The sequence below is a fragment of the Dendropsophus ebraccatus genome, chromosome 6, assembly GCF_027789765.1.
Source record: "Dendropsophus ebraccatus isolate aDenEbr1 chromosome 6, aDenEbr1.pat, whole genome shotgun sequence".
NCBI lineage: Eukaryota > Metazoa > Chordata > Amphibia > Anura > Hylidae > Dendropsophus > Dendropsophus ebraccatus.
Genome location: NC_091459.1, coordinates 124,526,514 through 124,550,604, shown reverse-complemented (window position 1 = coordinate 124,550,604; position 24,091 = coordinate 124,526,514). Strand labels below are relative to the sequence as shown.

The 24,091-nt window shown below is 44.6% G+C and overlaps 1 protein-coding gene across 9 annotated transcripts in view; it reads right to left on the bottom strand.

Annotated features, from left to right (window-relative positions):
• LOC138796001 (adhesion G protein-coupled receptor F5-like) overlaps positions 1–24,091 on the bottom strand; it is a 154,077-nt gene that overhangs the window by 7,306 nt on the left and 122,680 nt on the right. For 4 of the 9 annotated variants that reach the window (XM_069975838.1, XM_069975835.1, XM_069975834.1 and 1 more), the window contains 13 exons: positions 15,798–15,947; positions 15,290–15,454; positions 14,441–14,544; positions 14,126–14,184; positions 13,329–13,471; positions 11,531–11,737; positions 11,081–11,275; positions 10,166–10,321; positions 8,524–8,736; positions 5,189–5,413; positions 4,579–4,722; positions 3,354–3,550; positions 1,556–1,732 (listed from right to left, as the gene is read on the bottom strand). In XM_069975838.1, coding sequence (XP_069831939.1) covers positions 1,556–1,732; positions 3,354–3,550; positions 4,579–4,722; positions 5,189–5,413; positions 8,524–8,736; positions 10,166–10,321; positions 11,081–11,275; positions 11,531–11,737; positions 13,329–13,471; positions 14,126–14,184; positions 14,441–14,544; positions 15,290–15,454; positions 15,798–15,947 — 2,135 coding nt within the window. Of the gene's footprint in view, positions 1–1,555; positions 1,733–3,353; positions 3,551–4,578; positions 4,723–5,188; positions 5,414–8,523; positions 8,737–10,165; positions 10,322–11,080; positions 11,276–11,530; positions 11,738–13,328; positions 13,472–14,125; positions 14,185–14,440; positions 14,545–15,289; positions 15,455–15,797; positions 15,948–18,686; positions 18,745–19,049; positions 19,109–19,151; positions 19,460–19,539; positions 19,689–24,091 lie in introns of those variants that run through there. The other 5 variants (XM_069975840.1, XM_069975839.1, XM_069975841.1 and 2 more) reach the window with 5 other exon arrangements.

The window sequence follows — 24,091 nt, the reverse complement described above, 5'->3', positions numbered from 1 at the left end:
AAAAATAGCATAGCTACTGTCTTGCAAAAACAGCACTATCCTTGTCCTCAGGTTGCATGTGGTATTACAGTTGGCTCTATATACTTTAATGAAACTGCAAAACCACACCTAAACTGAAGACAGGAGTGGTACTCTTTCGGGAAGAAAGTGGCCATGTTTTTCTAAGCTTGGACAACCCCTTTAATTCGTACAAGCATTGACAGCAACTGGGTGACTCCTTATCAGAAAGTGGGACTAATACAGAAAGTGTGCTATGTGCTTATATAATTCAGGCATAACGTGTTTATAGGTTGGCAGTCACCATCTTGTACGTAATATATATGCCTTTGTATTATAAATATAATAACATATGTGCCCTATAACAAGGACACTATACTTCTGGGGAAGGTTCCTCTCAGGATATGATTGGGCCTTGTACATGTTGCTGTTACTAGACCCTGAATAGCAATCGGAGAAGCAGTATTTCTCATACAGAATTACTACACTCCTCAGGGAGAATTCCAGGAGAAGTGAACCCGGGCTATGCCTCATAAGGAGACCTAGCACTGGTATAATATGATGGTATACTTTCAAATAAAGGACGACCTGCTCAGAACCAGAGATTTGCTTGAGATAGATTTACAAATGTGTCTCTGCTTTACTCAGCTTACAGGGCCTAACCATGAACCTTTGCTCCTTTCTTAATCCATAGAACTGGCTGGCCTTCTGCACAGGACGGTGCCACCCGACATGCGTCCTTAACGTGTGCAGAAACAGCAAGCTCAGCTTCTTCATACCCACAGACTCACTTTAAGGATAGCTTCACACGTACAGGACCGCAGCGGATTTCACGCTGCGAGTTTGCAGCGAAATCCACTGTGGATCCTGTACTGTGAAGCTGAATGGGTCCCATACACGCAGGAACCAGGCCCCTTTAACCCCCCGCCGCCGGCCGCCGGCCGCCAGCAGCCCCGGTCCCGAGCATACATTACCTGCTTGGCGCTGCGGCTGTGTGTGACGCTCCCGGCTCCCCTCACTCCTCAGTAGCCAATAAGTGCTGCCTGATTGACTGATGGGGAGCCAGACGAGCCGGGAGCGCTGCGGATGCGGTATGTGTGAAGCTACCCTAATTAAAACCATTGTTTCACTATTGGCTGAAGGGTCATTTCCAATGTGGGAAGATTGAGGACATGAAGCAGTGAGGACTGACAGAAGCTGTGGATCAGACAGGTAAATAAATACCCCTTTTATTTAAGCCACCCTGACCCCTTTACAAGGTTTCTATTGGTGGACAGGCCCATTAGTGAGCGCAGCTCTGGGGTATAATACAGGATGTAACTCAGGATCAGTACAGGATAAGTAATGTAATGTATGTACACAATGACCCCACCAGCAGAATAGTGAGTGCAGCTCTGGAGTATAAATAAAAGTTACACCAATCATTAACCCCCCTGTACTGATTCTGATGGAGCAGTTTGTTTTTGTTTCTCTATGTACATGATGGCTTCGGTCTGTATATGAACAATACAGTTTCTGTGTGGACTACCACAAAGTGTCACATGTGCTATACTCTTACCACCATCGCAGACTTCGGCACTGCAGTAATCTTATCGTCCACCGCCTGTAATATGTTGACCACAAGTTTTATGTCATTTCCTGAAGTTTTTACCGTCTCTTGGATACTAGATACCGTGGTAGATAATGTCTGAAGGACAGCAGGAACTGTTTCTTGAGTAGTGGGACTTGTCAAGGACTGAGGAAACAAAGATTAATATACAAGTGAGCTCCGACATTTTAAAAAAAGTATTATTACAGATTTATGAAATAACATATAGATACAAAGAAAATACTGCCTGGTTATAACTGCGTGTGGAGGTGACCACCACAAATCTTAAAGGACATGTCCCATGGGGGGTGAAAAATCTATTACGGCAGGGGGTGGGGGGAACATATCAAAATCTGTATGATTACCGGACCTTGTGGTGCTGCATCACCAGGCCCCCGAACCCCTCCAGATGTGGCTTTCTCCCAGCTTCAGGATACGTCACAACCTGGCTGATGCGTCACTGAAGGGTGGGATTAAGCCCGCTCAGCCAATCAGTGACTGCAGTGGTGTCCTGCCCCAGACACTGATTGGCTGAACAGGGTATCCGTCAGCCAGGTTAGGACATAGCTGCAGGGGAAATCTGCAGACTGCCAGGGGGGTCCCGGAGTAGGACTGGTACATATAACTTCTTTATTATGTTCCCCCCATCCCCAGATGGAAATTATATCCCCCCCCCCCCGACTTTTCCTTTAATATATATTGTACAATGGTATTATTTAGACATTGCATTATAGGTTAAAAGGGTACTCTGGCAGAAAAAAATTATTTCAAATCAACTGGTGTCAGAATGTCTGAAAGTTCTATAGATATGTAAATTACTTCTATTTAACATTTTGTATGTCCTACAAGAAGTGGTGTATTCTTTCCAGTCTAAAACAGTGCCCTCTGCTACCACCTCTGTCCATGTCAGGAACTGTCCAAAGCAGCAGCAAATGCCCATTGAAAACTTCTCCTGCTCTGGACAGTTCCCGACATGGACAGAGGTGGCAGCAGAGAGCACTGTATTAGACTGGAAATGGGACGGTGCCATTGATTGACTGAGCGGGCTCTCACTCCCAAGCCAAGTTTCGCCGGATATCTTCTTTAAATTGTAATTGTAATTTTGCAGAAATCAATAATACAAGTGAAGAAACAGTGTAATAGGTTTTATTAGGCAAAAAAAGTCTCCTTCTGTGCTCATAAAGCTGTTTTGCAGCTCCCCCCCCCCCCCCCCCACACACACATACACTTCTTGTCTGTGCATTATTAGGCAAAGTCATCATCATTACAAAGGAGAAAAGTGAAGATTTGCTGAGTCTATTATAACCTATGGAGGAGGGAGGGGCCCAAGGGATGAGTGAGTAGGGAGAGCAGAGAAGCAGCTCTGCTGTTTGGAGACTATCTGGGCAGATAACTAGCTGGATTCACAGGTCAGAAAGGTCAGTGCTAGTCTTGGATCTTGGTGAAATAAGATTGCAGGATGATGTTTTGTACAGTGCTCTCTATGCTCACTCATCCTCCTCGACCCCTCCCCTCTCCATAGAGCATAATGGACACAGAAATCCTGCTTATTCTGCAGTGAGGGGAGAGGTTTCCATAAGGGACTGCCTCTCTGACACTTTGGGGTACATGAAGGCCATAACCCCTTTATACTAAGCCATGCCCAATTGCTTTGGAGTTGTGCGGTACAACAAGAAAAACACGTGACTTTTCTATGGCAAACCACAATTATGTCTTAAAGTCTTCACAAGTGGTGGACCATAAGAAGAAAAAATGTTGGTTGACTTACCACCAGTGTATTCTGAATGTTGGCCAGTTGCGCAGATACACAATTCGATCCGGCATCCACCCAAGTTCCGCTGTTACCACTGGCAACACACGTAAGATTTTTTGTTCCTGTTACCGTTGTGTCATTGTCATCCTTCTTACATGAAACTGTGATGAGAGAACCTATATCTCCGAAATAAGGTGTGGTGCACTTTGGATCTACAAAAGAATTAGGAATAGTATTAACCATTCATGTTCCCTCAATCAGTTCTAATAGATCAAAAAAGTAGCCACTCTGGGGATAAACTCTGGGTTCCCCTAACCTGGGAACCAACTAATGGCTAATACAGGATATCGCAAACAAGAGTTCTCCCCTCTAGATGTCCTAACAGGGCATGTACACAGGAGTTAAAGCAGAAGTCCGGCAAAAATTTTTTTTTAAGTATTATATTGCCCCCCAAAAGTTATTCAAATCACCATTATACACTTAATACGGGAAATGCACATAAAGTGCTTTTTCCCTGCACTTACTACTGCATCAAGGCTTCACTTCCTGGATAACATGGTGATGTCACTTCCTGGATAACATGGTGATGTCACTTCCTGCATAACATGGTGATGTCACTTCCTGGATAACATGGTGATGTCGCTTCCTGGATAAAATGGTGACGTCACTTCCTGGATAACATGGTGATGTCACGACCCGACTCCCAGAGCTGTGCAGGCTGTGGCTGCTGGAGAGGATGATGGTAGGGGGATGCTCAGTGTCCTGTGTCCCTCAGTGTCCCCTGGCCATCATCCTCTCCAGCAGCCACAGCTCACACAGCTCATACATAACTTTATTAAAATTTTTCGCCGGACTTCTCCTTTAATATTCCTCCTATCACATACTTGCCAACTTTGCTAGAGTGTTTTGGAGACTCACAAAGAATGAGGAAATGTCCAGGACTCCCAGAAGAGTCAGCAACTCTCCCAGATGGCACATATACTCAACTCTTCCTGTTCTCATCCTGATACTGAGCACTAAGTAGCATCAGGACTGTGTGATGTGACACCTAGGACGAATGGCGGGGTAGGTGAGTATCTGACTGACTGGTTTGAGGTCTGTAAAAGTGTTGTTTGACCTCAATGTGTACAGACGACAGATGAGACCTTTATAAAGATCTGATCTGGGGTGGGTGGTCTGGTATTCCCACACACGATGTAACTATATAACAATAGTAACTTTAGTTATATAAAGGACGTACCTGCCACAAATGTCAGTTGCATGTTGTCACTTGTTACGGTATCGCCAATGCGATTAGTAATGATGCAGGCAGCCTTGAAATTCACACACTGACTACCAGTAGGAGTATATGTATATGTAAAGCATGTTCTTGTAATAGCCATAGCTAGAAAGAAGAGGAAGTAGAAGAAAAAAAACGTTTTACTTGAGCTCTACTATATACAACAAAAAATGGATTTCTGACTTTACATAATAATTAGTTATTAGGTATTACACATTTGGTTGCATGGAGTGTGGTGAAGAGCGGAATCTGTTTCATACACGCCAGATGCCAGCTGTGTACTGAGTGCAGCTACCACTATGGGTAACAAACTTCACATGGCTTTAAAATACTAAAGCCAATGGTGTCTTTAGAAATATGTTTGCAGTGAGCACCCCCTAGAGGGTACTGCAAGTAGTCACTATGACAGCATCATAGCAAGAAGAGAAAGCAGCCCAGTTCTAAAGCCCCACCCACGAGGAGCCTCTGACAGATGTCATGCCTTTATGGTAGGCCGACTGGCTTCTAGTGATACATATTTTGCCTAAAAACACCTGATTTTACAGTAATGGACTATCACATCGACCATTACCTTGTGTGAATGAACTGCCCGGGGTTGTAATTTGTAAATCTGCTTTACTGTATTCTGTTGTGCTACCTATGCAGCATGAAAACATTATATTATTGTTACACTTGAAATTGTAAAGCAATGGATTTGCATTAATCTGGCTTGGACTGATGAGATTAGCAATGGTGATTTGTGTGCTGCCCGACACGGTACCACTGTTGCCTGTGTCCACTAAGCATTGGTAAGTTCCTGCAAGATAAAAGATAAGTATTACAGGTCAGTGGCTTGAAGACTGGGGATATAGATAGATAGATCGATAGATAGAAAAAAAGAGAAAAAAGCAGCACTGCTTCAATGGTGGAGGGTTGGTGCCAGCGGACCTAGGTCTTGACTCTGAGCGGATTCATATAGCACACAGATAATCTACGGCACTCCAAAGGTTAAAGGACAAGTGCCATAAAAACCTTTTTCCCAGTAATTGAAGCACATTACAAAGTTATATAACTGTGTAATATGCTTCAATCACCTATCTGCCTCCCTTCCCTGTCTTTTCCCCCCTCCACCCCCCACCAGGAAGTGTCCTAACTCACACAGACCAAATGACTGTCGTCACCGTCACCAAGCTCTTCTCTCAGCTCCTTCTTGTGAGGATGAGTCATCAGCAGGAGGGCTGCTCTAGCTCCTGTTACACCAGCCTCCCCCTCCTTGTCAGGAGACTCAGCTTGCTCCTTCACTCACTGAGTCCACGACAGCAGGAGAGAGGGTATGAGGTGGGGGGGGGGGGCTGCCTATGTGCCGGAGTCAGTCGGAGGGAAGATAAGCAAGCGACATGTGACAAGTGATGGCTTGCGGGTGTTCAGTCAATGGGAGCCGAGCAAGCCTGTCACCTGACAAGGCAGGGGAGGGGGGAGGCTGGTGTAACAGGACTAGGAGCTGAGAGAAGAGCCTGGTGACGGTGACGACAGTCATTAGGTCTGTGTGAGTTAGGACACTTCCTGGTGGGGGGTGGGGGGGGGGAAAGACAGGGAAGGGAGGCAGATAGGTGATTGAAGCATATTACACAGTCAGGGGTGATTCTAGCCTCTCTGCTGCCCGAGGCGAACTACAGGATGACGCCCCCCCGTCAATCCGCCCACATTATAATCCAATACTGCCCCCCCCCCCAATGCTGTCCCCAGTAAACAATGTTTGGTCCCTTGCTGCACAGAGGATGTCAGGAGAGGAGGGGGCTGATCTTATAGGGGAGGTCACAGCAGCACAGAGGAGGTCAGGAGAGGAGGGTGCTGATCTTATAGGAGAGGTCCCAGCAGCACAGAGGATGTCAGGAGAGGAGGGTGCTGATCTTTTAGGAGATGGTCCCCCTCTTCCCCCCTTATAGATGGTCCCCCTCTTCCCCCCCCCTTATAGATGGTCCCCCTCCCCCCCCTTATAGATGGTCCCCCTCTCCCCCCTCCCTTATAGATGGTCCCCCTCTCCCCCCTCCCTTATAGATGGTCCCCCTCTCCCCTCCCTTATAGATGGTCCCCCTCTCCCCCCTCCCTTATAGATGGTCCCCCTCTCCCCCCTCCCTTATAGATGGTCCCCCTCTCCCCCCTCCCTTATAGATGGTCCCCCTCTTCCACTTATTTATAGATGGTCCCCCTCTTCCCCCCCCTTATAGATGGTCCCCCTCTTCCCCCCTTATAGATGGTCCCCCTCTTCTCCCCCCCTTATAGATGGTCCCCCTCTTCCCCCCCCTTATAGATGGTCCCCCTCTTCCCCCCTTATAGATGGTCCCCCTCTTCCCCCCTTATAGATGGTCCCCCTCTTCCCCCCCTTATAGATGGTCCTCCTTTTCACTCTCCCCTCTCCCCCCCCCACCTGCACAGCAGATAAAACAAAAAACAGCACACAACTCACCTGCCATCCGTTCCCCCGTCGAGCCTCTCTGGTCTGGTCCCCGCCTGATGCGCGGCTGCCGGAGGTGTCCCGTCCTGTCCCCGGCAGCGCGCGCATCAGAGAGCTCCCCGTGCGCCTGTGGCTGTGACTTCCGGCGCACGGGGAGCTCTCTGATGCGCGTGCTGCCGGGGACAGGATGGGACACCTCCGGCAGCCGCGCATCACCCGGGGGACTAAGGCTGCATTCCCAAGTTCCGTGATCCTAACGGATCACGGACGTGGAATGCCGGTACCGGAGGCCCCGCGCCCGGACAGCATCTGTAATTAGATGCTGGGAGCGGGGGAGACTGTATTCATAAGCGCCGCGCTGTCAGGGCCGATTCTGGGGTCTCTGCTGCCTGAGGCAAACCTCAGGCGGCCGCCCCGAGTGGTGGCCGGCATCGCCCCCCTCCCCCCCCCAGCCAGCCACTTACCTGTCCGATGGCGCAGCCGGCCCGTGCTCTCCGCCATCTCCACATCCCGTCAAGTCCCGCAACGTCGCCCTGAAGCTGTCACGGACCTCCAGGCTGTGGTGAGTGAGTGGGGTGACCGGGTCGCGCGACCCGATCACCCCAGCACTGCCCCCAACGACCCCGGGCACTCACCACAGCCTGGAGGTCCGTGACAGCTGCAGGGTGACGTTGCGGGACCTGACAGGATGTGGAGAGCGTGGGCGACGGGACAAGTGAGCGGCCGCTGTCATTTTTGTTAAGTGATACTTAACAAAAATGACAGCAGGGGGGACATAATGCCGCCCCCCTGCCGGACCGCAAAATCTGCTGCCTGGGGCGGAAGGCTCATTTCGCCTCATGGCAGAAGCGGGCCTGCACGCTGTAGTATCAGCACCGCGCGGCTGATTCAGTACAGCGCGGCGCTTATGAATACAGTCTCCCCCGCTCCCAGCATCTAATTACAGATATTGTCCGGGTGCGGGGGGACTCCGGTACATGCATTCCGGGAATGCAGCTAATCAGTGGCAGATTATAATGTGGGCGGCGGGGCATGGGTCGCCCAAACCGCCCATATTATAATCCGCCATATGCCGCCCCCATGATGACAGCTGGTGGCGCCGCCTGAGGCAGACAACTCAGGTCGCCTCATCATTGCGGCGTCACTGTACACAGTTATATAACTTTGCAATGTACTTCAATTACTGGGAAAAAGTTTTTCATGGCACTTGTCCTTTAACGGTGAAAAGTGTAGATTTATTCAAAATAACATAGTGCAGCACATCATGAAGTGCTGCACTATGTTATTTTGAATAAATCTACACTTTTCACTGTTAACCTTTGGAGTGCTGTGGATTATCTGTTTGATAGATAGATAGATAGATAGATAGATAGATAGATAGATAGATAGATAGATAGATAGATAGATAGATAGATAGATAGAGTTTACATATAGATATGAAAGATAGAAATTGCACATATTCTGATACTCACCACTCCAGGCTACAGTCAGTAAATTTCCTGGGATAGTCAGTGTAGATTGACAATTGGGGAGACTGACAGACATAGTGACCCCAGCTACTTGTATGGGAGTGTTTCCGAAGTTCCAGCTGATAGCCTGCACATTGGTGGCGTTACATTTACACTGCAGATTCAAGTTACTTCTCTCTGAAATAGTAGGGGTGGCTGTAGTCACAGTAGTCACATCTAACAGGAAAGAAAAGAAGCCACCATGAATATACTAGTGTCCAGAACAACTGCAGGTACAAAGTTTTCATTTGTCAAACAATTTCATATATTTTATTTTTCACATTCTAAGAGCTACCAGGATTTGTCAGTGTGGCCCCATGAGGGCTTGGATTTTGCTAAAGAATTAGTATTTTTAAATTTGAAGCAAATTAATTTTTTTGTAAGAAAAACATTTAGGCTGGGTTCACACTGTGCTTTTGCTGTCCATTTAGTAGAAAAAAAAAACAGATTAAAAAACTAATGTATTTTCATGGCCGCTCCATTGACTTCCATTATAAAAAAAAAAACGCATCAAAAAGCATCTTTTTTTTAAGCGTACACAAAAATGTGGTTTACCACATTTTTGTGTACGTTAAAAAAAGCTGCGTTTGGAAGTCAATGGAAAAACAGATCTAAACAGATGCATCTGTTTTTTTCATCTGTTTTTTTTTCCATTCCATTCCATACTGGTACTTCACCCCAAAAAGTTATTTTTCAAATCAACTGGTGCCAGACATTTGTAATTTACATTTACTTCTATTAAAAAAATCTAAAGCCTTCCAGTACTTAATAGCTGCTGTATGGGTATTCTCTCCAGTCTCACACAGTGCTCTCTGCTGCCACCTCTGTCCATGTCAGGAACTGTCCAGAGAGAGTCCTGAATATACCACTTCTTGCTGAACATACAGCAGCTGATAAGTACTAAAAGACTTGAGATTTTTTTTAATAGAAGTAAATTACAAATCTCTAGCACTTTCTGGCACCAGTTGATGTGAGAGAAAATTTCTGTGGGTGAACTACCCCTTTAAAACGATCCATTAAACGGACAGCAAAAAACAATGCAAACCCAGCCTAACTTTTTTAAAAGTAGTAAAATAAAATAAAAGTTATAAAAATAAGGTATCATTGCTCTGGCCCACAGGTTTTTGCTCTGGCCCACACTTTTACCCTAAAGTGCGCTGTGTAAAAAACGAAAGCCCCTAAAAGCTGCAATTTTTTTTTAATTATTTCATTTTTCCCCCACTTTTTCTGTGTCACCACAATTGGTCGCTGAAAAGAAAATCTTGCATGGGTCTGTAGACGAAAAATTAAGAGTTAGTGGCAATGGTTTAAGTGATTACACATCCATACATATTACTGATTTGTGGAAATTACAGAAATTTAATCCACAAAAAAATTTAAGACCCTCCCATAGACTTCAATGGAACAATTACAGTCCATACAAGACCATGTCAGTAATTTTTGCAGATGTAATTTTTGATCAATACACATTAGGCCATGCCAAGTTTTACAATGAAAAAAGACAACTTGCTCCTCCCTTTCTGTGCACATGCCGCTGAGCATGCTCACTACCCTCTCCCACAGAAGTCAATGAGTCTTCTACCCCATAAACTCAGATGTTACTCACATGTAGCTTGATATGTCACTCTAACATTGCTGGTCTCGCTGGCCCCGTTGGGTGTGGAGCACGTGCAACTGTAGTCGCCAGCCTTTAAACGGTCACAATTAGCTTGATCTGCTGCAACTTGGTATGTCTTACATGGAGTGTTATTTCTTGCAATCCCTGTTAAAGAAAAAAAATTCTTATTAAATATTCAATATAACTATATAACTTTATATACTCATGTTTTCCTGGGGCCCCTCTAATAAGTATAATAATTAGTCACAGTTAGGCAGGATGGGTAATGGGTCTAAGCAGAGAAGGGGTCAATGGCAGCATCCCTGGTGGTCTATGGCATTGAATGGTATAATATCTGCATCCCTGATGGTCAAGGGCAGTGAAGGGCATAATATCTACGTCCATGGTAGTCTAGGGCAGTGAAGGGTATAATATATGCATCCCTGGTGGTCAAGGGCATTGAAAGGTATAATATCTGCATCCCTGGTGGTCTAGGGCAGTGAAGGGTATAATATCTGCATCTTTGGTGGTCTAGGGCAGTAAAGAGTATAATATCTGCATCCCTGGTAGTCTAGGGCAGTGAAGGCTATAATATCTGTATCCCTGGTGGTCAAGGGCTGTGATGGATATAATATCTGCATCCCTGATGGCCTAGGGCAAGGAAAAGGATTATGTCAGTATTCTTGCTAGTGGTCCAAGGTAGAGAATAGGGCTACTGTCTGATACCTTGGGTCTAGTGGTTAAAAAACTCCTGGTGATCGAGGAGATTAAAAGGGCTAATGCTGGATACCTGGGGTCCAGACCGTCCAGTGGTTACTAACCTCTCCTAGCTCTAGTGTTAATGGCTGTTACACAAGGCTGAACACTGACTGTTCAGCTTCCTGCTCTTTCAGCCTTTATAAGCGTCAGGTCAGCATCACCCACCTGATATAGCTCCCGTAGAGCATGTCAGCGCAAAGTCCATGCTCGGGCCTTCTGTGCAGCACTGGATTACAGGAATCTCCGTGTTGAAACAGGAAATGCCCGTGTTCATGACTTTAGTGACCAGTGGCTGAACCACTATAGTCTGATTGGTCTGGTAATAGTATGAGCTGTCTTCTACTATGCACTTATAGGTTCCTACAAGCAAAGAAAGTCATAAAGCAAAGCATACTGTACATTTCTAGAAAAATTCTGCTACACCTGGAGCCATAAACTTTTGGTACATTACAGATGAGATCCTCCGCCCCTCTCACCCCCAGAGCCCAATGGCCATGGCTCATTCATTAAAACGTAGTTTCCATTAAAAAATATATATATAATTTTTCCATTGTTCTGACTGGAAGCTACAAGCAGCAAATAATAAAAAAAATCTTACTAAAGCAGAATTCTTACCAGCATTGTTCAGCTTTATGCTACTGAGGGTTAGCCTGGATTGTACGGTGCTGCCTGAGACTGATGTAGTATATGAAGTAGTTGGTAAGGCCAAGTTATTGAAATACCAGGTGGCGCCAGTAAATGAAGAGATGCTGACGGTGCAGGTCAGAACCACTGTGTCATTGAGAAAAATACTGCTTGGACTGACAGTGATGGTACTCTGGTCTGTAGGAATAATAAACACATACCAAGGTTTAAAGTCAATCTAACATAATGGATTTGATCACGATTACCATACATAACTAATGTATAACTATCCTGTACTGATCCTGAGCTCCATCCTGTATTATACTCCAGAGCTGCACTCACTATTCTGCTGGTGGGGTCACTGTGTACATACATTACTTATCCTGTACTGCTCCTGAGTTACATCCTGTATTACACTCCAGAGCTGCACTCACTATTCTGCTGGTGGGGTCACTGTGTACATACATTACTTATCCTGTACTGCTCCTGAGTTACATCCTGTATTATACTCCAGAGCTGCACTCACTATTCTGCTGGTGGGGGTCACTGTGTACATACATTACTTATCCTGTACTGCTCCTGAGTTACATCCTGTATTACACTCCAGAGCTGCACTCACTATTCTGCTGGTGGGGTCACTGTGTACATACATTACTTATCCTGTACTGCTCCTGAGTTACATCCTGTATTATACTCCAGAGCTGCACTCACTATTCTGCTGGTGGGGGTCACTGTGAACATACATTACATTACTTCAGAGCTGCACTCACTATTCTGCTGGTGGGGTTACTGTGTACATACATTACATTACTTCCAAACTGCACTCACTATTCTGCTGGTGGGGTCACTGTGTACATACATTACATTACTTATCCTGTACTAATCCTGACTTACATCTTGCATTATACTCCAGAGCTGCACTCATTATACTGTACTGTAAATGTCTTCTGCAGTGAATATCTGCTATGCTAGAGATACATGTAGCCCAGGGACAATAGCTGTCTAATCCTGGACAACCCCTCTGACATCGCACTGTGACCCTAAGGGCCCTATTCCACTGGACAATTATTGTTCAGATTATCGTTAAATCAATCGAATCTAAACGATTATCGTTCGGTTGAAATGCAGTTAACGATTAACGACCGAACGAGAATTAGTTGATCGCTTTATCAGACCTGGACCTATTTTTATCGTTGCTCGTTCGCAAAACGTTCGCAAATCGTTCACATTAAATAAGACGTTGTTCAGTCGTTCGCAGTAGATACGAACGCAATAGCGAAGAAATAGCGAAGAAAAAACGATCGCAAATACGATCATAAGTAACGATTATCGTTCCATGGAAATGAGTGAAAGTTTTTAGGTCTTTTGCAATAGCATTCGTTTGAAATCGTTAATCGTTAACGATTATGCGAACGATAATCGTCCAGTGGAATAGGGCCCTAAGGCCACATTCACACACCCGTAGTGCAGTCCGTGGCAGCGGACCGCACTACCGTATGTGTATCCGTAGTGCTCCGTGCTTCACGGAGCACTACGTTCACACATCATTACCCCAGAGATCCGTGCCGCAAAAAAACGGTCCTCATTATAACATGTCCGTTTTTTTTTGCGGCACGGATCGCTGCCCCGTATACACGTACAGACGTGTGAACGGGGCCATAGGATAACATTGGTTTCATGTTCTGTCCGCAAATGCGTGCCCGCAATTGCGGACAGAACGGACGTGTGAATTAGCCCTAACACTGCAGAGATCCCGCAGATTAGATAACAAACCATGAGACTATCTCACCAGTTTTGGTGGTTTTTATTACAGGGGCCACGGTCAGGTTTGCTGCTGCTAGGTTGGTTATAGCGTTGGTATTGGCAGTAGAAATGGCAGCAGGAGACACTGGCTCGGTGACAACTGTGTAATCCGCAACAATACTTCCCGGCCTAAAATAAAGGACAAACATTCGGTATATACAAGAACCACAATAATATATCATATACTAACCCAAGGGGCTGACTATTTATTAAAGGACCTGGATGAGATTGAAGGGGTTATACAGGATTAGAAAAACATGGCTGCATTCTTCCAGAAATGGCACAGCTCAGTTCCATTGAAGAGAATGGAGCCAAGTTGTAATACCATCCCCAACCTGATGACAGGTGTGGTGCTGCATCTTTCTAATCCTCAAAAACTCCTTTAAATGGGCACTGTTTTCATGGTAGCACCCATATAAAGCATTTATTGAGAAATAGAAAGAAGTAGGTACTCTATGCAAATGAGGCATCCTCTGGGCAAAATTGGCGCTGTTTTGGGGCCCCACCCACAATCTGATAACGGCAATTGTAATGGCAATTCTATGTAGTAATGACTAATATTGTAGTCAGACTTGACTACAATATTTATTCTGGATAATTTAACCCTTTAATTGCAGGTAAATTGTTTAGGTGCCTAGAAGCCTAGATTTTTTTTTATTTTACATAAAAAAAATCCAAAAATAGAAATGGAGTAGACAAACTATCTTTCTACCTTTCTCTAATCAGAGGCTGGTAGTGGGGCAACTGGGGGGCAATTAAGAAACTCTTGTTCATCCTCCTTACCTGAAACCTGTGACTGTTACCGATCTGAATCCAGGGAGGGATTGATAAGCACTTGTAAGCTGAAAATCATAAATTCATTTGCCGATTAGAAATAGAAATGTTTCCTCTCATCCAATCCTGCATAGAAATGTGAGCCCTGAGGTACTAAGATGACCGACACTCCTGTATAAGAGGCCTGCACTGGTCCTGAATACCCAAAACGGTGCATATGTTACAGGAGGGTTATGGGATGGCCTTACATGGGTATCTACCATGTGTGGCCAGCCTTACCCAATAGGCAGTGATAACACCAGTGCTTGGAATTCTTATTCATACCTGAGTTTCTATCTTGCCTTTATATTCTATGTACTTGGTTGAAGTCGGGTTTGCGAAATCTGGTGTGAAGTTTTCGAGAATTTTTAAACTCAGGTTTATAGACACTGTAAGAAAAAAGGGAAAATGATTAAAGCCTCCTGTAACCCAGACAAACATTGACAAAAAAAAAAAAACATAGCAGACCTATATGTCTCCATAGTAACAGACTACAAACAAACCCTGTGTAGTCTGGTCTAGCAGTCTTATCTTCATCCCTTACTTCTTTTCTTGCTAATATTACAAATGTAGGTAAATTATACTGCCCATAGACTTTAGGTGTGTGTCACCAAATTAAATGGTTTTATTTATTGTGTATGGGCTTTCCTGACTTTACCCCAATGACAGATATTGTGGAAGAGAAGGATGAGGCTTGTTGGATTTCAACTGATTGAGCCTTATGTTGGCAGGGAGATAAGCTGCCATTAAAAAAGTCTGGCAGCAACTTAACCTCCTTCTCTATTCAGAAGACAAGAACGCGTAGCCAAGCTGAGCACGCATGTGTATGGAGGGATCAGAGGAGACAGCTATGAAGCGAACAATCGTTCTGCTAACAGCTATATTATGTATAGGAGTAGGGAACAGATGGAAAGGAGTATAGATGCAGGATCAGACTACACAGGGTTTGTTTGTAGTCTGTTGCCATGGAAACATATAGGCCTGCATATGTGCTGTACACACAAAACAGAAGGAGAGTTTTAAGCCTATTTTTAAAGTTTCCAGGACAATAAAAACAATGGCTTGCAAGGATGGACAAAACCTTTAAATGCCTCTTTTATGGACAGTGCCAGGGTAAGTCTCACTCCTACTTACCTGGTTGTGCCTGACAGTACTGTGTTGGAACACTTGTTCCTGTGATACAAGAACAGCTGCTTGCGTTGGATCCTGAACAAGTGGTGTAACTTGAACAAACAGCAGCTGGCCACGTGTAGCCACTCTCACAGGAACACTGCACATTGCTTCCCGTTTGGCTGCAGACTAGAAAAAAGAGCAATAAAAGTCTGTGGGTACAAACAGTAATAAAGTGTGTTCAGGGGGTTGAGGAAGGGATATAAAATATTTCAGGTGGTTCTGTGAATTTTCAGGCATTTAGTATGTACACAAGATAAATGATTTATCTGCAGAGTGTCATACCATAATATGACCTGTAGGTGGCACTGTTGCTTTAGTATTTCACTGGTTTTGCAAACTTTTTACATAATGATCAGGAAAAGTTGTTCCAACTTTTGATAACACTTCTGTCTCTGACAACATATAAAAATCTGGACACTTCTTAAAGGGGTATTCCTATAATAGTAGGATGCACATAAAAGGACTTTACCTGAGGTTATGTTGATACTTGTGATTTCAGTATCATTTGGGACAACCTGGATGGGAAATGATAGGTTCATTGCCACAAACTGTCTGATCTGGTCTACAAATGAAGGATCAGGAAAGGTGATCTCGATATCCATGGTATACTCCGAAGGGCCTGCATCATATGGAAAGAGCAAAAGTTAACAGTATGACATCACATATGATGTATACAGCACTAGAGCTTATACACCTATTAGCTATTACACGCAATCACCAAAGGGGGCGCTGTCTGCAGTCAAAGATATAATGGCACAGCTCATAGTGATATCATTATATGTTTGTCTGTGGTTTGGCATAGGACAACAGTTAAACCTATTGCATTATTTTTTCCATTCAGCACTGATGCACAAAATAAACTATTACAGTGGGGAAAAAAAGTATTTAGTCAGTCACCAATAGTGCAAGTTCTCCCACTTAAAAAGATAAGAGGCATCTGTAATTTACATCATAGGTAGACCTTAACTATGAGAGACAAAATAAGAAAACAAATCCCGTAAATCACATTGTCTGATTTTGTAAGACTTTATTTGCAAATTATGCTGGAAAATAAGTATTTGGTCATCTACAAACAATCAAGATTTCTGGCTCTCACAGACCTGTAACTTCTTCTTTAAGAGTCTCCTCTGTCCTCCACTCATTACCTGTAGTAATGGCACCTGTTTAAACATGTTATCAGTATAAAAAGACACCTGTGCACACCCTCAAACAGTCAGACTCCAAACTCCACTATGGTGAAGACCAAAGAGCTGTCAAAGGACACCAGAAACAAAATTGTGGCCCTGCACCAGGCTGGGAAGACTGAATCTGCAATAGGCAACCAGCTTGGAGTGAAGAAATCAACTGTGGGAGCAATAATTAGAAAATGGAAGACATACAAGACCACTGATAATCTCCCTCGATCTGGGGCTCCACGCAAAATCTCACCCCATGGGGTCAAAATGATCACAAGAACACTGAGTAAAAATCCAAGAACCACACGGGGGGACCTAGTGAATGAACTGCAAAGAGCTGGGACCAATGTAACAAAGCCTACCATCAGTAACACACTACGCCGCCAGGGACTCAGATCCTGCAGTGCCAGACGTGTCCCACTGCTTAAGCCAGTACATGTCTGGGCCCGTTTGAAGTTTGCTAGAGAGCATTTGGATGATCCAGAAGAGTATTGGGAGAATGTCCTATGGTCTGATGAAACCAAAGTGGAACTGTTTGGTAGAAACACAACTTGTCATGTTTGGAGGAAAAAGAATACTAAGTTGCATCCATCAAACACCATACCTACTGTAAAGCATGGGGGTGGAAACATCATGCTTTGGGGCTGTTTCTCTGCAAAGGGGCCAGGACGACTGATCCGGGTACATGAAAGAATGAATGGGGCCATGTATCGTGAGATTTTGAGTGCAAACCTTCTTCCATCAGCAAGGGCATTGAAGATTAAACGTGGCTAGGTTTTCAACATGACAATAACGAAGGAGTGGCCTAGCCAGTCTCCAGATCTCAACCCTATAGAAAACCTTTGTAGGGAGTTGAAAGTCTGTGTTGCCAAGCGACAGCCCCAAAACATCACTGCTCTAGAGGAGATCTGCATGGAGGAATGGGCCAACATACCAACAACAGTGTGTGCCAACCTTGTGAAAACTTACAGAAAATGTTTGCCCTCTGTCATTGCCAACAAAGGATAGAACAAAGTATTGAGATAAAATTTTGTTACTGACCAAATACTTATTTTCCACCATAATTTGCAAATAAATTCTTACAAAATCAGACAATGTGATTTTCTGGATTTGTTTTCTCATTTTGTCTTCCATAGTTGAGCTCTACATATGGTGTCAATTATAGACGCCTCTCTCATCTTTTTAAGTGGTGGAACTTGCACTATTGGCGACTGACTAAATACTTTTTTTCCTCACTGTATATAGTATTCTTTCCAGTCTGACACAATGCTCTCAGCTGCCACCTCTGTTCATGTTAGGAACTGTCCTGAGCAGGAGAGGTTTGCTATGGGGATTTGCTACTGCTCTGGACAGATCCTGACATGCACAGAGGTGGCAGCAGAGAGCACTGTGTCAGATTGGAGAGAATACACCACTTCCTGCAGGACATACATCAGCTGATAAGTACTGGAACACTGAAGATTTTTTAATAGCGGTAAATTACAAATTTGTTTAACTTTCTGACACCAGTTGATTTAAAAGAAAAACAATTGCTGGAGGTCCCCTTTGAAGATCTAAGAAAGTCTACTTTTTGTCTAAGGGTCTCTCCATTTTTAATGTCCGCAGGAAAGATGGGTGATATCATATCCCACAACAGTCAGCACTCAATGTATGCAATGATATAAGGTAAGGAAACACAGGAAAGCTGGGTGACGGCAGTTATGAAGAATGTGATCTCACCCAGCTTTCCTGACCACCAGATAGCTATATAACTATACCAAATGACCTTGTTTAGTATCACTGCATGCATTTAGGAGTTCGGGAAAGTTGAGTGATGACTGTCGTTATATATACTATAGCTATATAGTGTTCAGGAAAGCAGGGTGATGTCATACCCTTTACAGCAGTCATCATTCAGCTTTCCCATGTTCCTGAATAGAGGCAGGGATACAGATAATAGTTACTATGTACCAGTATATAACTACATGGTGTTGGAAAGCTGGGTGACATCATATCGTCCACAGATGTCATCACTCATCCTTCCTATGGTCCTGAATGCATGCAATGATGCAGATAGTGGTTATTATGTACCACTATATAGTGATCAGAAAAGCTAGGAGACCTCATATCCTTCACAGCAGCCATCACTCAGCTTTCCTATGGTCCTGAATGCATGCAATGATACAATCAATGGTTATAGGTACCAGTATATAACTATATGGAACTCAGGAAAGCTGGGAGACCTCATATCCTTCACAGCAGCCACCACTCAGCTTTCCTATGGTCCTGAATGCATGCAATGATACAATCAATGGTTATATGTACCAGTATATAACTATATGAAACTCAGGAAAGCTGGGAGACCTCATATCCTTCACAGCAGCCACCACTCAGCTTTCCTATGGTCCTGAATGCATGCAATGATACAATCAATGGTTATATGTACCAGTATATAACTATATGGAACTCAGGAAAGCTGGGTGACCTCATATCCTTCACAGCAGCCATTACTCAGCTTTCCTATGGTCCTGAATAGAGGCATTGATACAGATAATGGTTATATGTACCAGTATATAACTATATGGTGCTCAGGAAAGCTGGGTGACCTCATATTTTTCACAGCAGCCACCACTCAGCTTTCCTATGTCCCTGAATTGGGGCATGCTTACACAGCCATTAGCTTTGTGGTTTTTTTAACGTCTAATCTGCAGATTTCCATGTAACAAACCACCCGATCTCGTGGATTTGCCACCTTTGTGGCTTTTCTTCAACAATTAGGCCTCATTTATCATTTATTGCCCATAGCAACCATAGCAGAGCAGTTTAGAAAGTGAAAGCTGAGCTCTGATTGGTTGCTATGGACCACAGCGTTTCCCTGTGATAAATGAGGCCTGATGCCCATAGCAACCAAACATAGCTCAGCTTTCATTTCATATTCTGCTCTTTAAAAATGAAAGCAGCGATATGATTGGTTGCTATGGACGCTGTAATTGCTTGCTATGGGCAGTTTTCCCTCGGCACGTCTGTATCGTCCAGTCAGTATCAATTCACACATGCCAGATTTGTTGTGAAAGTCGTGCCCATGTATCCAGATAGAAATGTTCATGTGGCTCTGATGTGAAACTAACTACGATGTTGGGCATGCTGGGAGTTGTAGTTTCACAATGGCTGGAGTGCCACAGGTTGAAGACCTGCTGGCAGTTGTAGTTTCTCAACAGCCTATATCAGTGATGGCTAACCTTGACACTCCAGCTGTTGGAAAACTACAATTCCCATCATGCCTGAACAACCAAAGATATGGATTTGGCTGCCCAGGCATGATGGGAGTTGTAGTTTTGCAACAGCTGGAGTGTCAAGGTTAGCCATCACTGGCCAATATTATGCCTAGAGTTGTCAGGGTGCTAGGTAACCATAGGCAGGCGAGGGGAGCGTGAGAACACCATCCATCACTCCGCTATCTGCCCAATTGGTCTCATCTCTCACTATTTATGTGGTAGGATTACCAGGGCGAGGATGTACCAGCTCTGTGATCTGTTATCGGCCCTGTTATCAGCCGCCCGGAGAGGCCAACCCACACCAACAACGCATCAGTATCCTCATAACACTACATTGCACTGCAAAAGACTGAATGAGTCACAATAGTGCAAAATGTTGTACTATTCCTCCTGGAAATGTGTAAATAAATTAGAAACTGGGTTATCATTTCATAGTCTGCAACATTTTAATAATTAAAGTACTTAAAGGGGTAATCTGGAGAAAAAAAATGTTTTCAAATCAACTGGTGTCAAAAAGTAATACAGTTTTGTAAATTACTTGTATTTAAAAATCAAGTATTGCAGTACTTATCAGCTGCTGTATGTCCTGCAGGAAGTGACGTATTCTTTCCAGTCTAACACTTTGCTGCCACTTCTGTCCAGAGCAGTAGCAAATCCCCATAGAAAACCTCTACTGCTCTGGACAGTTCCTGACATAGACAGAGGTGGCAGCGGAGAGCACTGTGTCAGACTGGAAAAAATACACCTCTTCCTGCAGGACATACAGCAGCTGATAAGTTTTGGAAGATTTTTAAATACAAGTCATTTACAAATCTATATAACGTTCTGACACCAGTTGATTAGAAAACATTTTTTTTTCTCCAGAGTATCCCTTTAAACACCATCTCCAAGACTATCTCAAAATGCCCACTGTTGGGTGGGGGTTGTAAACCCTGCCCCTTTTGTAGCACGATTTGCAGGATTGTTCGGGTATAGTTAAAAAGTAATGATTGGCTATGGGGATGGTAACACCCAATTGTCAGTTTAATTATACATTCACACAGGCTGTCAGTGCATGATGGGAGTTGTAGTTTTGCAAGAGCTGGAGAGCCTCAGGCTGGGGCCCCCTGGTGTAGACAATCCACACTTGCTCGGTACATTGTAACAGATTACCAGGACAGGGATGCTGAGGTGTTGATCTCACAGAGGATTGTCTAGACTGGAATCAGACTCTGGATGTAAATAAGAATGTTTCCATTCACTAACAGCAAGCAGATGTTTTGTCAATGGTGTCAGGTATAGAAGTGTCTGCTAGACACCGGCACTATATAACTATTGGCACAAGAAACCCACTGCAGGAAATTCTTCCCAATGTTTAGAATATAAAATCTTGGTGAAGTAACGTGTAAAATGTTCTCATGTCAGCCGGAGATTCATTGGTGTTTTCGTTCACTTCAGCCTGAGGAGCTGAGGACGATGTGGGGGGTTGCGTGAGAGTTATGCCCTTCTCTGATGCCAGGGGGTCAAACTGTTGTTAGCAACATGGTATATACACTGGCACATCATCATTGTTATCATGAGATTATAATAACACATTACGGCATGGAGCTCTATAGTAAGAAGCGACTCCCAGTATAGCATCCTTTGAGGTTGTCACTCAGCTTTTCCCGACTTCTGAATATCACACATGGAGACAGCGGTCTTATGGTGGGTGCTGGGGGTCAGCTGAGGCCTGTGGGTTGCAGGCAATACTGCATTGACCAATTGGGAGTGGTTGGATGTTACCTTGCCAGGGCCTCGTTTCACCTGTGCTTATTATATTTATATTATTTTATAGTGTTTGTGTATTTTATACTGTTCATATCATTAAAACTGCATTGTACCAGGAATAGCTGGGAGCAGAAGGGGTACCAAATACATATTTAGAAAGCTTTTTGACGGAAAAAAGTCCAGCTTCTCTACTGAGAGGAAGGAATTAGTTCTAATCTAGCCTCTGTATTAAGAAGAAGCAAGTAGAGTCACTTCTACTCTAACCTACCTATTAAGAGGAAGGAAATAGAGCCAGTTCTAGTTTGGCCTCTCTATAAAAAGGAAAGAGTTAGACTAATTTCATGTCTAGCCTCTTCACAGAGTCTAGCCTCTCCATTGAAAGGAAGGAAAAGGAGTCAGTTCTGGTCTAGCCTCTCTATTAAGAAGAATAAGGGTAGCTTCACACGGGCGGGCTCGCAGCGAGATTCTCGCTGCGAGCCCGGCAGGTCCTGGCAGTTCCCATAAACTACATACTTGCTGCGGACCGCAGCGAGTATGTAATTGTTCCGCGCTTAACTCCTTCTACTCCCGCCGGCTTCCCCGCTGTAAGCAGCATACATTACCTGTCCTTGCTGCACGGGTCCGGCGTCCTGCTCTCCCGTCCGGCCAATTAGTGTGTTGCCCAGCCGCAGCCACTGATTGGCCGGGCGGGAGAGCAGGACGCCGGACCCGTGCAGCAAGGACAGGTAATGTATGCTGCTTAAAGCGGGGGAGCCGGCGGGAGTAGAAGGGGTTAAGCGCGGTACAATTACATACTCGCTGCGGTCCGCAGCAAGTATGTAGTTTATGGGAACTGACAGGACCTGCCGGGCTCGCAGCGAGAATCTCGCTGCGAGCCCGCCCGTGTGAAGCTACCCTAAAGTAGACTCAATATTAGTCTAGCCTCTCCACCGAGAAGAAGAATGTAGACTCAGTTTTAGTCCAGCCTCTCTATTGAGAGGAAGGTAGTAGAGTCAGTTCTAGTCTAGCCTCTCTATTGAGAGGAAGGTAGTAGAGTCAGTTCTAGTCTATGCTCTCTATTGAAAGTAAGTAAAGTCAGTTCTGGTGTAGCCTCTCTATTAGGGTCTGTTCACACATACAGACTTGCTGCGTATTTATCGCTGCGAGTTTCTCGCACATAAATCCACAGCGATACTGATTGCTATCAAGTCAATGTATGTGTATTCTCGCTGCGTGTTTGGTGCGATTTTTACATGCAAGTTTTGATTTTTACATGATTTTCACAGGCAAGTTCAACACCACAAAAACGCAGCTACTTTCATGCAAGTTTGATGCGAGTTCTGTGCAAGTTTTACGCAGTGAGTCTGTACGTGTGAACAGACCCTTAAGAGGAATGAAGTAGACTCAGTATTAGTCTAGCCTCTCCACCAAGAGGTAGAATGTAGACTGAGCTCTAGTCTTAGTCTCTCTATTAAGAGGAAGGTGGTAGAGTTAGTTCTAGTCTAGTCTCTCCTCTGAGAGGAAGAATGTCTAACCTCTCTATTAAGAGAAAGGTAGTAGAGTCAGCTCGAATCTAGCCTCTTTGCTGAGAGGAAAGAAGTCGAATCAGTTCTTCTCTAGCCTTTCTATTAAGAGAAAGCCCCCCTTCAGCTGAAATTTTGCCCCACATCTGCATCAGGTCTGATGCCTTCTCTTGCATGTGGGTTTCCAAACTGCAAATCCATTGTCTAAAATGTAAATTTTGAGTATATTTCACACAAATTTTACACTCACAGGAAGCTGAGATATGAGGAGCTGTTTGCTGGAAGGTCTTATACTGTCAGTATGTAACATTGGACTTTAGTTGATCTGGAGAGGAACACGGCCCTGGCTGTCTTGAAGGTCAGGAGATATTTGTTGTACAAACAAGAGGCAGATACGATCTGTAGCGCCATTGTGTGAACGTGTCTGTAACGTAACCGTCTGACACCAGCGCTGCTGTAAATAACACCTCAAGAATACGGCTTTCTGCATGATTTACAGAAAATAAGATTCTGAGCAGCATTCACTGAGTTCACAGCGCTGATCCCTATTATTGCTCATTTGACCATGTACATAGAGGAGAAGCAGACATGGGGGCAGGAGAGGAGTATCCACCGCTACATGACCCCTCACCGAGACCAGGCGGAAGCAGCACCGACATCCTCATGTGTCTCCAGAACTCCATCCTGCTGTTATAGGGGGCGCTCTATACTACACAGGCAGACTGTTGTTATAGGGGGCGCTCTATACTACACAGCCAGACTGCTGTTATAGGGGGCGCTCTATACTACACAGCCAGACTGCTGTTATAGGGGGCGCTCTATACTACACAGCCAGAGACTGCTGTTATAGGGGGCGCTCTATACTACACAGCCAGATTGCTGTTATAGGGGGCGCTCTATACTACACAGCCATACTGCTGTTATAGGGGGCGCTCTATACTACACAGCCAGACTGCTGGTATAGGGGGCGCTCTATACTACACAGCCAGAGTGATGTTATAGGGGGCACTCTATACTACACAACCAGACTGCTGTTATAGGGGGCGCTGTATACTACACAGCCAGACTGCTGTTATAGGGGGC